Source organism: Chionomys nivalis, chromosome 23, assembly GCF_950005125.1.
Source record: "Chionomys nivalis chromosome 23, mChiNiv1.1, whole genome shotgun sequence".
NCBI lineage: Eukaryota > Metazoa > Chordata > Mammalia > Rodentia > Cricetidae > Chionomys > Chionomys nivalis.
The window spans coordinates 9,511,200-9,527,002 of NC_080108.1; the positions used below are offsets into that span (position 1 = coordinate 9,511,200).

The window sequence follows — 15,803 nt, forward strand, 5'->3', positions numbered from 1 at the left end:
CACCTGCAAAATAAATGCTGAGCTGGAGCCACTGTCTGCTTCTTGGTAATCCCGACTCTCACTTTTCCCTCCCTCTCCTAACTGCTGGTGACTTGAGGTCTTGGTTTAATTAATGCCTCCATCTGTAGGCTGTTAACCCTAAGAAGCCTGCGGCTCTCTGCCAGGCTTTTCTACACACAGGACCATGGTGCCGACCTCCACATCTGTATTTGCAACATAAAGCATTGCTGCACTCATGGTGAGGTATGAATGCCTGCAGAATACTGATAAATGAATGGTCCTTTATCCTAATACCTAATACCTTTGCTGGCATAGTACAAATGAAGGACAGATAAAGCATCCTTTATGGTAAACACATCTCTTCCCATACTGTTCTGTTGGGTCGTCTCTTCAAAGATTACAGTGTCCTTCCTGCTCAGGTCCCCATCACCTCCCACCATTGGGGAAGCCACGTGGAAGCCTGCTAGGGCGCATGCTGAGTCACTTCTCCACTCTCTTCTCTCCGCAGCTCCAATGGAAAATCGGTGACATGGGCTCAGAACGAAAAGAGCAGCCGGGGGCAACACCTGTGGCAGCGGCTGTCAGTCCACATCAACAAGAAGGAGAATCCCAATCAGACAGCCGTTATCAAACCCTTCCCTAAGAGCACCGAGAGCCGCGGGCCTGGTGTAGGGACTGGTAGCTCTGGCCCTGGAGTGGCAGGCGCTGGTGGCGGCGCTGGATGCGCAGTGGCAAGTGGCCCGGAGCCTCCTGATGCTGGCCCCAAAGCACTGTACGACGTAGTGGAGACTGAGGAACGCTTCCCAGCAGCTGCCAGGCCGCGCTCTCCATCACCCATCAGCACTCTAAGCCACCTCGCAGGCTCGGCAGGCCGCACAGACGACGACGCGCCCTCGCTGCATTCGGAAACTGCGGCGCGCAGCAGCTCCTCCCAGGGCTCGCTCATGGAGCAGATCAGCAGCGTGGTGACTCGTTTCACCGCCAACATCACGGAGCTCAACTCCATGATGCTGTCCACTGCAGCGGCGCCCGGGCCAGCCGGTGCTCCTATCTGCTCGTCATACCTGATCCCCACAGAGATCCAGCTGCCCACGACCATGACGACTTTCGCGGATATCCAGCCACTGCCGGCCATCGAGGTGACTGGAGGAGCTCAGCAGACGTCAGGGGCATCACCTGCCCAGGAGACTCCTGCAGGAGCTGAGGCCGCACCAGGCAAACCAGACCTGGAGGAGCTGGTAGCCCTGACTCCGCCATCGCCCTTCAGGGACTCGGTGGACTCGGGGAGCACCACCCCAAACTCGCCGGTCTCCGAATCAGCCCTCTGCATTCCATCATCTCCCAAATATGACACTCTCATCATCAGAGATTACACGCAGAGTTCCTCGTCGTTGTGAACCACTGAAAACTTCCCTGGGATCGGCATGAGCAGCAGAAGACCTCGGTGTCACACATGGGCGCAGCGACACCCAGAGCCACACCAACAGAATACCTGAGGTGGACGATGCCAATGGCACACACAGTGGAGACACGAGATCAATAGTGCTATTTCACAACAACCGATGACGACACCAACCACACATCTTCTGGCAGATTATCTTCTAGTGGCCTTAGAAAAAACATGGGCTTTTAAGAAACACTGCTTCTATTTTGAGAGTGCTGACCAGGATGAGTTGAAGCAGTTAACAATACCAAGTGCTTTGAGTGGAGGCATCAACAGTGTGAGCAGCACCCTGGACCGTGAAAAGTGGAGTTATAAGCAACTGTAAACAGTTTTGTTTGTTTACTTCATTTTCCCAGAAGAGTCTTTGATTCACCAAACACTGAATGTACATTTTCTAACAAACTCAAACATCTGGGACCAAAAAGTTAATCTTCCTGTTTTTTCCTTCCTTCCCCGGTCCTGCCGTGTAGACCTTGAAAAGCTAACAGTGATTAGAGCCCGGTATTTCCTGAGGCTTGTGATTCTCCTGAATAACACAAACGGGTAGTGAGTGTTTGCTAACGGACAGAGAGTTTCTAACAGAGACTTTCCGATCAGGCTGTGAGATATTCTTCCAAAAGCCTGCATCCTGGATTCTACCTAGTTATTTCAGATTCACTTTCATTAACCAAGAAAACCAGTGCAAGATTTCTGGACTATTTCACCATGTTGCCAATCAATACTGGAGTAGCAAAAACAAAATATTTTCTGGAACACTGTTTTGTAATTCCCTCACTGGGGTGCATTGTGTAGCTGGAAATTCTCTTTGTAATAACTCGTGAGCTGTAACCTGGCTCTCTTTCACGATACACAGGCACTCCTCTTTATGAATGCCCTTCCGGTAGTGTTGCCAGCTGAAACAGTAAGATCCACAATGAGCTTCCTCATTCCCTTCTTGTAAGAACCTGTTATACAAAGAGATCCTCTGTTAGTGGTGGCTGTTTTGTCCCCAGTCCCACTTCTGAAAGAGTGGTCCATAGACCCTATGAGGATGTCACACGCGGAGGGACTGTTATGGAAAAAAATAATAGTCCAGAATCTCAATACAGGAAAGTCAGCATAGCAAACAATTTGCTGTGCCCTAATGAGCAGTGGTTTTACCTTTTCTTGGCTGCTTATATGGGGCAGCTATGAACTATGACAAATGTAAATTTTTTTCAAAGCAATACAGAATATTCAAACAGAGGAACCTTAATATCAACCACAGTCTTTCTCAGCCATTCCAAAAAAAGGCAAAGCAATTGCGAATCCTTTACTTTTTAAAATAGTTATTAATATGGTTTTGTGCACTTCATACTGTCACTTTTTAAATACTGCAGGAAAGAGTTTTAGGGTTACAATAAAAACATACATGCTTTGGTGGGCTCACATAGGTAGAAACTGTACAACAAGACCTGAATCTACTATCATCTTTTTATTGGTCCCATTGCAGCTATCCTCAGGTACCAAATAGTCTTGATTTTTAAATAAAGATAGTAATAAGAGGAGGTATTCTATAAATTTAATGTTCAGTTGACCCAGCCTTATACTAAAGATAGCCTTATGAGAAAGATTTGCCAAGAGACAGAAGTATATTTTTAGCAGAGAGAAATTTAAATAGAAGTTTAAAATTCTTATTTCAATATCCTTGATATCTTGCGCTCTCTCTCTCTTCTTTTTCTTTCTTTTTTTTTTTTGGTTGTTTTTGTTTTTTTCTTGTTATTGTTGTTATTGGGTCTTATTTTTGTTTGTTTATTTATCATCTGATTTTAAAAGAAATTGAAACTGGAAGTCTACCCATTGGCATAATCTTTCATTTTCCAGTTTTAAGATTTTTAATAACTACTGACATTGCTTTTTCTAATACCTGTTCTTATTTGAAATTTTAAATGGAATCTTCCATGTTGAAGCATTAAAAGCTAATAATAATTCATAAATTAATCAAGCTTTGTAAGTCAGATTTGAAAATAACATTATCAGAGCAATGCAATCCCAAATAGTAATGGGATTCTTGGAAAAGAAAAGAAGTCTGGCTAACTTGCATAGCTTCATTGAAAGGGAACGCCTGACTCTCCCTGAAAATCCATTGTAAATACTTTGAGATGTCAATGCCCCTTGGTATCCATCAAAAACAGTGCATTTACCTGGGGTTAGAGTCTGCTTTCCTAGGTGTTAATATCTTTCTAGATAAGCGCTACTTTCTTGTTTCACTGACTCTTTACCTTGGTTTCTGTTTTACTGTCATGTGCAGTAAGTTTTACTTCTTCAACTTTTTTTGTGATGGAGTTCTTTTTTTTCTATGATTTCCATGACATGTCTTTTCTTCTAAAATTTACTACTTTATCAGAAATTGCATTAGAAATTAAAGTTTATTGAAACTTCCATATATAATTCCTTGTGATGTCATAGTCAACTATAATAAAAATAATTTATTCAATTAGAGGGAGATAAAATTATTTTTCTATAAGTTACTCAAACATTGTCATCTAATTGAATAGATTGTATATTGCACATACCAATAATACATCTTTGAAATCTTTGATTTTGGAATGATGCTCTCTCTTTGCCAATTCTAACACCAGGTTCCAAGTAATAACTATAATATAAAAAAAAACTGAATATTTATTCTAGGGCTAGGATGAACTTCCCAATTCATTTGAGGACCTATTCTTACTGAGTTTCCTTGATAACAATCTAGTCCAGGTACCCAGTGATAAACCAGTTGGGACTTAAGTGACAGAAAGAAAAGATGAGAATGATAAAGACCAGAACAGTAGCCTGAAAGGAGGTTTTGGTCCTGAGAATCGAGAGGAGACCTGGATTGACTAAATTTATTGGCCAAAAGGTCCACTTACTTTTCTTTTGAGAAGAGTGGAGTGAGCCTGAGAAGATTGTGTTTGGATGGGGCTAGACACAGGGAACTGGAAAGGAATCTGGAGAGGAAACTCATAAGGAAATTGACAGATGCAAAGGAGAAAAACAAATCTCCAAACGTGTTAATCTTTGAACGTAATATTCTTTTTCCAATGACTGATAAACCAGCAAGTGATCAGAAGGACTCGGAGCTATTTATGACTGTAAATGCATTGTATAACGGCTTTGCTGCAGTCTGACTTCCAAACCAGGAATTAAACACTCTTTTTAAGAAAAAAAAAAAAAAAAGAACGAAAAAAAAATGTCCTGTGCTAGTCTCCCAGCTAAATGTACATGGTCTGGAGACTTCAAAGTTATTATATGAGTTCTCATTTAGCAACAGCTTATTAATAACCCTCAAGCTGTCTGAATCTCTATAGTTACAATTTACAATTTTATACTGTGAAAAAAAAAAACTACAGATCAGTGAAAGCATAAAGATGATTCAGAATTTGCCTTGAAGAGGATTTGAGGCCTGGGAGAATCTCAAATGTCTGTTGTTGAATGGGGCATGTATAAAACTGTTGGCTGGATTTCACTGATCTTCCAGATGTGAACAAATATACTATGTATATTGTGTGTCTTTCTAGAACTCAATGGCAGCTGCTGGTGACGTCGTAATTAGAAATCTATATAGAATATAGATGTTTAGAGAGATGGTGCCAATACTAAAATATTTGTGTGGGCTACAAGTGCTTGTACTTCATTTTTTTCTGCACTCAGAACTGATTTGGTTTTACAACTGTGTGCACAATCTGTTCTTTTTCTGTTGTTGCAGCTTGTACTATTAAAATAATAGAGAATGTTAAATTATTTTGATGTGAATTGCAAATGATTTTTTCATAAATTTTAACATTTTTATCAGCATTGTTTCGCTTTGTACTTGTATAAATGTGATTTATTTTAGCATTTTAAAATATACTTGCCTGCTTCTCAGTTGTCTATATCACGTTATAGTTGGTGTTTGTGAAGCCAGTTACTTTTTGAAAAATATTAAAAGAGAAATTATGATATGCCTTCAAAATTATTCCCCTCAAATGCTTAGACTATTGTCCTAGTGGTATTTCCCGAGAATGACAAGAGTCATTTTACAATTTAGCCTTAAGTTCTAAATCATAATATGCGTTTGAATTATGATCATTGGGTAATAAACTAAAGCAAGTCAACCTCAAATCAAACAGATATGTTGTCCCTAAAGACTCTACATATACCTTTTTAGATAAAAATATTAACATTAGAAAAATAACATGAGGACTAAAATTTTACTTTTTAATCTATGCATACAAATTATAGGAGTATTTTCTAAGTTATTTGTCTGGATACTGTTAAAGTTACACACATAAAATTGACAAGGTAAATGCATGTACATGTGTATATAGAAATTTGTACACACATTTACATGTTTACTTGTGGCTCTATACATTAAAAGCCTTGGTAAGCAATTCTGGTGTGTGTGTGTGTGTGTGTGTGTGTGTGTGTGTATGTGTGTGTGTATGTGTGTATGTTTATGTATATAAAACTTTCCCAGGAAAAAGTTGTCATATTTGACTCCTAAACCCTTAATTTTTTGAATATCAGTTAGCGAAAACATAAAAAGCAGAATATATGCTTGAATTGATTTACAAAAGACAGTGTATATTTTAAAATATATCTTCTCAGTGTTTACACACCTTGTGATGTTTGTGTTCCAGCATAATCTAGACAAATATACGAATGCATGAAATTATATTATTATAAAAAATTATATTTAATCTTAAACAAGGTAGCCATTTTCCTACAATATCACACTCAACCCTTCATTATGTTCTATTTTTCAGCAAGCCATTCACACAAAATTCACCTAAAGGTGAGATACCTGGAAAAATAGTAGAGAAAGTTTATCTTCTAAAATTTAAGATAAACTTGTTTCAGGAGAAGAGTAGAAAGTCACTCAAACCCAGGTGAAGAAAAAGAAAATAATAGTAAATACGAAGCCAGATTTGTCGCCCTAACAACGTCATATCTTAGGTAGGTTAGCCTAATTTCTCTCCAACTCAGTTCCTTTTACAATAAAAGGGGGGAGGCTGAATGAATCATTTCTCATTCCTGGGACAAGAATGCATGTTTGGTACATAAACAATATTTGTATAATTAGTACCAATAGCATTTAACACAAAGCTAATATTCCACAGAAAGCTTAAATTTGTAGTGTTCAATCTTGTGTGGAAGTAGAACAAGTCGTTTTTAAAGTTAAAATTTTGTCAAGACAACCTTACTGAATGAGTTCTCTTTTGAGGACAGCAGTTATTTGATGTTGAATGTTACAAAAAGAATGCTTTTCCTCATTTTGGCAGCACATATACTAAAATTGGAAAGAATGCTTTTTTTCATTTATGTCTACTTAATGATTGCCAATATTTTCTCATGCTATGTATAAATGGTCAGCTCTAGAAAAAAAGTCTCAAAATGTTTACTTAGCATGGCGGCTGGAGAGATGGTTAAATATGTAAATGTATTATTGAAGCTATCTCCAGTCATTCCTACATTTCCAGATGGAAGTGGTACAGGAAAACTTAAACTTTCACATAGCTAAATATTTTTTAAATTCCCTTTGCTCCAGGTTAAAGGCCCTTGTTTTTAACCTGTGCATGAGTCATTCTGAGTGATACACTAATTATACACTTACAAACAAGCTTACGTTCTCATGAATTAATGTTAAAAACTTACTTTTATATATTAGTGCACCCCAGTAATAAGATAGATGTTATATTGTAAATTATAGGAAGAATATGTCCACAAAAGCATTTGGTTCTCTTTTCTGAGCTGTTGAACCAAAAAAGTTTCTACAGTTTTTAAAGATTCAAAAGCAGAATAATTTCAAATAATTTACTCTCTTCACCTGAAAATGTACCAGTCTGCAATTTGCAAATACAGACATGAAACTTGACACTAGAGAGCACGAATTCCTAGATCACACTTTGCAAACTTCTAAATATCTCACTTTGTTCAATTAGTATTCACAATGATTTGCTGCTCTCCAATTCCATGAGGATCTTCTCAGATGCTTAGAGCAGAATGCTGATGCTGTATCATCTCCATATTAGGCACTATGCTGACCTATAGGGCATCTTTCTCAGTATTGCTGTACACTTTCATCCTGGTTTCTGGCTTCGCATCCCAGTACCAGACTATTATTTCACTTTCACGACTCAACCTGAGGATTTTCCCCAGTGTTCTATTATTTTGCTTTTGATTCATTTTATTTATTTTATTCGGGAATGTTGGTTCTTTTAACTCCCACAGCTTGAGATGAAGCAATGTCAACAGTGTAGTCTATCCCAAAGTTAGCAATAGGCTGCCAAGAAATTCCCAGAATCTGTGTTTAAAAGTAATATCCAAGTTCTTAACTGTATAAATTACAAAAGTTGAACAGACACATCTATAAAAATAAAAGATGAAGGTAATGATGTCAGCCTTTAGGTGTCGATAGCTATGTTTCACTTAGTTATGGTCTCTAAACATCATAAATTCCATCATCGTCCAGGTCCATCACCCGACTATCAAATGACCTTGAATCCATCTCAATGTATACAAATAGAAATGTCTTATTCTGGAGTATAAGTATACAATCTAGTATTTCAAGAAAAAGCAGAAATAAACTTTGTTGGGACATCCTAGCTAGTTCTGGCTTACCAGGATAAAAGAAGTTAGTGCAAATAGGCAATGTTTTAATTTTAAAAAGGCCAAATTTGATTTATAAGGAACATAAAAGGAATAAAACTCTTAAGTGACAAAATGAAAATCAAGACCTTAAAAATAATGTTGATGATGACAAAGCCAACAAGCAGATTGTGATCCAAAAGAAAGACTAATGCAGTTGTATTACCAAGTGATGTTGCATACAGGACAAGTATCAGTCAACATAATCATGACACATGAAAAGCATTGACAGAAGCGAATATTAAATGAAGACAGATGTAAGAATATTCAGTTCTAACAAGAAATAGTTCAAGCATAAAGATATTAGAACACTCCAAATGGATGTTTTCATGGATAAAAGACCTAGAAGATAAAACAATCCTTAGCCTGCATGTGATTATCACTATGCCTCAAAATTCACAAAACAAAGAAACAAAATAGAATGAAAAGAATTATACAATTGCAATTGTTACCATACATTATTAAAAATATGTCAAGAGCCAAAGAAGATTCATATATCTCTCAAAAAAGAAAGAATATATATACATGTGTGTGTGTTTGACAAATACATTCGCTTAGAATTTTTTTTTTTACTAAAATCTCAACCTACTAGAAATGAACACTATCAGGCTGCTCATGGTAGTGGCACATAGCTGTAATTCCATTATCATGAAGTAGGTAAAGTAGGAAGAACTGAAGGTCAAGGCAATTTTAGGAAACTTAGTGAGAACCTATCTCAAAACTGAAAGCTAAATAAATAAAAATCTTCAATCAAGGGTTCTGCACATTGTAGAGTAGCTGAAGAGCCTTCTAAAGAATGTGGTTTTTACCTAAATGTATTTACAAAAGTTATTTAATTGAAGATGATGAATTATAATTATAAAATACGATACAATTACTGTTGATTAAATAAAAAGTAGTAAAGCGAAGCAAAATGCAAGAAATCATTCAAAGGTATCATGAACACCAGTCTTTTCATTTGAAAGGACAAAAAAAAAAAAAAAAAACATGGAAAAGAATTTTCCTGGGATCTAATGAAGTAAAGGAATCAAAGCACAAAAGTTGATAAAGAACAGAAAGAGGGAGAGCAGAGAGAAGGGGGAGAAGGAAAGCTAATAGGTAACACTTAATTTTAATGAATAAGAACATGGAGATGAATTTAAACAGTGCTTAAAAACACAAATTATGAAAATGAAACAAAAAGAAAGATATAACATGATAGTAATAGTATAATTTCATGAAAGCCAATTTTAAATTACCTTACTTTAAAAACCACAATTCTAATCCTGTAAAAGTAAAATTTGTCAAACATATAAATGCAGAGTGTGGGGAAAACATGAAGATATTGACTGAATTTTCCTGAGGCTTTCATAACTTTGCTATAAAAATAAAACAAATATGAAATTAAAATAAAATTATAAGAGTCTAATAAACACAAATTTATTCTTAAAGAGGAAATATTTACGTATTAATTTATAAAATTTTGAACAAGATTTATTGTCATGAGCTTGCAAGTAAATAAAAATGTCATATTCCAAAATTAAGTAGACCCTACGTCTATGCAGTTCAATGAACTTATATACAGTTAGAATAGGTATTCAGTACAAAAATAATGGAGCTTAACATCAAGTCTTACATTTTCAGTAGCAAATATACCATATATATTTATCCATCATCAAACAAAAATATCCATGACAGAATTAGAATTAGATTTTTTCCTCTTTTATGATTCATGTCCATTACCTACAAATTGTGGCCTTCAAATTGTGAGATTTAACAAATAGTAATACTTCATGAAGCAGTATAGTTTTCCCTGGGAGTTTAAATAGTTAATCTTAGAAAAACATATCACTAAATACATCGTTGACATGTTAAAAGGAAAACACGATGTGTATAAAAGACAACATTAGAACAATACAAAAATAACAGAAATGCACAGTTATTACAAAGAATAAATTAGCAACCAAAAGCAGAGGGAAATTTTTTTCAGATAGGAAAAAATAGTACTTGTATCCTATGGCAAAGATAATCATAGTAAGAAAATGCTAGAATTTGATCAACTCAGGAATGAAGGAGGTATATCGTATGCGCAGTCTGTAACTGTTAATTAACAAGACCATGTTTAGAGTTAAGTGGTAGTGACACTGGGGAAGTGCCATTATTTACATCTGCACTGCTCTTAGCAAACCAAGACTTGAACCCATTTTTAAAAAAGGAATATTTAATATGAAGTGTTTAGCCCTCCAGGTAAAACTACAATTAAAAGTAAAGTGGATGAAACACTTCATTATGATAAATCTACCTGCAGATTTATATAAAATCTAAGAGAGGCTATAAAAAAAAGATGTTAAACTTAATAATTACAAACACACACCCACATCCAAAAAGAAAGAAAGGATGGTAGGAAGGAAGGAAAGAAAAAAGAGAACAATAGCCCTGTGACTTTGAGCAATCATTTTAATCTTGGTACCACTGTATCACCTCCTGAACCCATAGACAAAGTTAAAGATATAGCCATTTTAATGCAGTAAAACATAACGAAAGCCCTTAATTTAAAACTTTCTATCCCAGGATTGAGCTACATCCAAATGGGCTCAATGGGTCCCATGGGAATTCCCAAACAGCCAAGACTGGTTGCACAACTATAGGTTGCTCTCCGGAAACTGACATCAAGGCCCCATTGCTGGAGACAGCACCTACACAATTCACTGAACACAGAGAAGTCAATCTGATACCTACACGGAGCCTTGGCCCTACATTCTAGAGTCTTTGGTACAAGAAGGTAGTTGGCAATGGCAGCACAAAGCAGTAACCAACCGATACCTGATTTGACTTAAGATCTACTCCACAAGATAAAACCTATAACCAACACCGCTTGGGTAACCAAGAGCCTGAGACTACATAGCCCAGAGACTAAGGGTAAAATCAAACACCACTGTTCTTTAAAAAAAAAAAAAAAAAAAAAAAAAAGTGACAATAAAATGACTCATAATGACATTCTGCCATACTTATAGATGAGTGCCTTACTCAGGCATCATCAGAGAAACTTCCTCCTGAAGCAGATAGAAACAAACATAGAGACCAAACGCCAGACACTGTACACAGAATGAGAGACTTTGAAGCACTCAGTCCTAAATGGGATATCTCCATCAAATCCCTCCCCTTAGGGTTCAAAGAAACCTCATGATATAGAGGCAAACCGATTGTAAGAGTCAGAGGGGATGGAGGACACCAAGGAAACGAGACCTTCTAAATGAACATGAAGTCTCTACAAACTCACAGATACCGAAAGAGCCTGTGAAGGGAGTGCATGAATCTGTACCACGCCATCTGTTTATATATTATAGCTTCTAGCTCAGGGTGTTTATGGGATTCCTGAGTATGCGAAAGAGTATGTCTATTTCTTGTGCATTATCTTGGGATCTTTTCCTTTGTGTTTATTGGTTTGTTTTGTTATTTTTTGTTTTATCTTTTATATTATTATGTTATATTTTTATTATCTTTTAGAAGCCTGTTTTCTAATGAGAGATACAGAGGATTAGATCTAGAAGGGAGGGGAGGTAGAGAGGAACTGGAAGGTGTAGAGGAAGGCAAAGCCATAATCAGTATATATTGTGTGAGAAAGAAATCCATTTTCAATAAAAGAGAAAAAGAAAAAGAATGCCCTTAATTTAAAGAAAAATGAATGAAAAAGGCACAGGAGGACGTACCGCTGATAACAATATTTCACAACACTGTCCAGAAATATTTCTTTAAAAAAATCAATTTGCATGAATTTCAAAGAAACAAACAAATTCTTAGGAGCAGACCAAATAGATAAAAATAAAAGCTTTCAGTCACAAGAAACTGCACACCCATTGACACTAGAAAGTCCACAGAATATTCAGATAAGTACCATCTCTTAAATTTTGTTAGAGCTTTCACTGGAAATTTCGTGAGTTGATTAACTGTAGTCCTTAGGAAGTGCTTGAATGGAGACGCCATTTCTCCCCTGACAGTTTCTCAGGCATCCCAGCCATCGTAGCATCAGATACTCAGATCTGCATTTAGACCTCACATTGGTTCAAAAGCAAAACCTGAAGCCAGTTTTACTAATATTTTTGTTTGCTTTGTTAAGCAAGCAATTCACTGTTACAACACCCTATCAACCTGTCTTTCTCCAAAGTTGTGTCATAGTTGCAAGAGCAATTGGCATTCCAAATGATTGAATTGAAGCCTCATTCCTTGGTTTCACCAGTCACAAACTATGAAGATGTTACAAGAAAACTTTATCTACTAGTGCTGACTGGTAGAGATCAGGACACAATAGTAGTATTTCACTCAGAAGAATTCAGAGTACCAAGCCTTGGATATGGCATCACATGAAGGACAAGAACTGTAGAAAGAGTTAGTACATGCCCAAATCAGTTATGAGGTTGTTTAGCTAAGTGTTCCAGAGAGGATGATAATGGATTATTTGAGATGTTCTTAGCTGAGAATACAGTGCAAATAAAGACACAAGAGTGAAGCTTAGTCATCTCTATAAGCATCATGGTGTTGGTAAGATTGAAGTACAGGATTCTTACAAGGAAGTATCAGGAAAACGGCTAAGGAAGTAAAAAGAAAATAAAAGAGGAAAATGAAACACAAAAGCAAAGGCCAATAACATTAGTTATCCGAAAGTGTCTAGACTTTATGTTAGAGGTATAAGGGGTGATTGTAGAGTTTATAGAGTAATTACAACAAGCAGTCTTTTATTTATTAAAATTTGACTCAGATGGAGTGAAAATGATGATGATGATGAAGAAGAGGAGGAAGAAGAGAGAGAGAGAGAAAGGAAAGAAGGAAGGAAGGAAGGAAGGAAGGAAGGAAGAAAGAAAGAAAGAAAGAAAGAAAGAAAGAAAGAAAGAAAGAAAGAAAGAAAGAAAGAAAGAAAGAAGAAGAGAAGAGAAAAGAAAAGGGAAGGGAAGGGAAGGGAAGGGAAGGGAAGGGAAGGGAAGGGAAGGGAAGGGAAGGGAAGGGAAGGGAAGGGAAGGGAAGGGAAGGGAAGGGAAGGGAAGGGAAGGGAAGGGAAGGGAAGGGAAGGGAAGGGAAGGGAAGGGAAGGGAAGGGAAGGGAAGGGAAGGGAAGAAGCATCCAGACCAGGGCAGATGGTAATCTACTTGAGAAATAATGAGAGCAATAAAGATACAGATGGTGAAGCTGTGTATTCGGGACATGCTCTGAAAGAGGGAATTGATATAAATGAGAGACTATATCCATATAGTAAGTAAGATAGAGAGATCTAGAATGCCACCCAGGTGTTTGGTACAGATCAGAGAGTAGCAACAGTGCATCACAAAACACTGCTGTTGTAGGAAAAGCCGCTCTGGGATGATTTCTGGTTTAGATACCATACATAGTGAAGACTGCTGAACATACTGTCCAGTCAAATGTGTCCAATAGGCAGTGAATGATCAGCTTCAGGCTCAAGAGAGAGGAAAAGTTAGTTTCAATGGGAAACCTCACACCCGAAAAGGTTACTTAAAATGCATTAGTGGCGTCAGTATTTACAAGCTCACAGCAAGGTTAGATCACTAACTGGAGATGAGCGGGGACTTGTAACAGTGGGAAACACCTGGCAACATGCTTCCCCCAACAGGATAAGGCATTAAGATGCTACAGCCTTTGGAGTTGAGAGATAGTTAACACTCTCTTTCTTCATAGCTGCCTACACATCTGCCGAGAACAATGACGGTTTTCTTTATAGAAACAATAAGCAAGAAGGAGCAGCCACCCCTCTAATCATGCACCTCATGCAGCAGCCTAAGGAGACTACCTACTCTCAAACATTAAAGAGTTATTGGTTATTTTTGTAACCCCATCTTCCTCACAACTAACACAATCAATTAAACTTGTATATCACTAAAATTAAAACAGAACACACAGGTCTCCTGTCAAAGACTATTATTATAAAATTTCTTCAACTGTCATGTACTTAACAACTAAAACTATAAAGATAATATATGGAACCAGAAAAAGAAGACATAAATTAAGGCATTTGCTGTATATAAATTAATATTAATCACGTAACACTGTACTTGGCAATACAGTTTTTAAACTGCATAGTTTCTCTTAGTTCTATTTTCATTAAAGATGAGGTTTCAGGGAGTCCTACTGACTTGCCCAGTGCTGTAGTACTTCATGCAAGAGCCAGGACTGATAGAAAAGGGACGGACTGGGGCTGGAGAGATGGCTCAGAGGTTAAGAGCATTGCCTGCTCTTCCAAAGGTCCTGAGTTCAATTCCTAGCAACCACATGGTGGCTCACAACCATCTGTAGAGGGGTCTGGTGCCCTCTTCTGGCCTGCAGGCATACACACAGACAGAATATTGTATATATAATAAATACATAAATATTTTAAAAAAAAAGAAAAGGGAAGGACTGAGCATGTCATATGTGCCAGCAGCTAGACATAAAACCTATACAATGCCACATATTCCAAATAAAAGCTCACGAATTAGACATGACACAATTTTCGGTTCTGTTCAAGGGTTTTCTACTCCAGCACACTACTTCTTTTTGGTCTGAACCCTCTGCTTGTTCAGTATATAATTATACTAGCTTCTGAAGGCAGAGAAATGCCAGTGACATTCAAATCAATTTTTCCCTCATTCTGTAGCCTCTGTGCTGCTTACCATCCTGACAGGTGGTTCAAAATAGTAAATATATAAGAATACGGAGAGACAGAGCACAGCAATTAGCATACCAAGGACAGCATGCCACCCAGGTCTGAATGGTTTAGAAGATTAGAATTAGAACTGAAAAATTCTCCTATCCAATTTAGGTCCTGGAGAGAGTAATAGAGCATGATCCCAAGTGAACTCTCACTAACTAACTAACTAACTAACTAACTAACTAACAACTAACTTACTAGATAGATGAATGGATGGATGAACGGATGGATGGACAGACAGACAGACAGACAGACAGACAGACAGACAGATAGATAGATAGATAGATAGATAGATAGATAGCTAATGCTATCATTTGCTTATGCAGCTGCCAACTTGGAAATGCTCTCAAGAAAGAAGTGAGATGTATGTTTCATCTTTTCTCTCGGCACTGTCTGGAAATAAGTCTGGCACACTATGACCAAGAAAACTCACCAGTGGGAATATAGCCATTACTGACTTTATCCATGTGGATCATAAACTTAAAATTGATGGCAGATGGGCAGACAGATGGGCAAGACTTCATGGGATACTGCCTACAAGATAAAGATCCTCTTTCATGCTTAAAACTTTCTCATTGTAGTGGCATTTCATGTGTATTTTAATAAATAAAGCTTGCCTGAGGCCCAGAAAAGTAAAACACTGGCCAGTCTCACAGACGAGGCAGCAATGACACACACATTTAATCCCAGTAGCCACGCTAGTTTGCCACAAAAAGCAGGCAGTAGTGGTGCATGTCCTTACTCCCAGAACTACAGAGGATTATAAAATGGGAAGAGAGTCTCATTCTCAGTCTCAGTCTCATTCTGAGATTCCTGGAGGCAGGATCACCATTTCAGACTGAGGTGGATGTAAGAGCTAATGGATGGCTGTTTTGTTTATCTGACCTTCAGGTTGAGCCCCAATTTCTGTCTCTGAGTTTTTGTTAATCATGCTTCATTTCTCCCGAGGGGTCTTTTTTATTAACCTATTTAAACTCAATCTTAACATCACATCCTTTGCTACCGAGGACAGATATTTAAAGCATCTAAGGGACATTCATTTAGAGAACCAAGAAT

General features: G+C 37.4%; 1 protein-coding gene across 3 annotated transcripts in view; it reads left to right on the forward strand.

Moving 5' to 3' along the window:
• The window catches only part of Grm5 (glutamate metabotropic receptor 5), a 353,740-nt gene extending 348,034 nt beyond the window's left edge, over positions 1-5,706 (forward strand). For 2 of the 3 annotated variants that reach the window (XM_057756228.1, XM_057756229.1), the window contains exon 11: positions 509-5,705. In XM_057756228.1, coding sequence (XP_057612211.1) covers positions 509-1,397 — 889 coding nt within the window. In that variant the 3' untranslated portion in view covers positions 1,398-5,705. Of the gene's footprint in view, positions 1-508 lie in introns of all 3 variants that reach the window. The other variant, XM_057756230.1, reaches the window with a different exon arrangement.
• Positions 5,707-15,803: the final 10,097 nt, after the last annotated feature.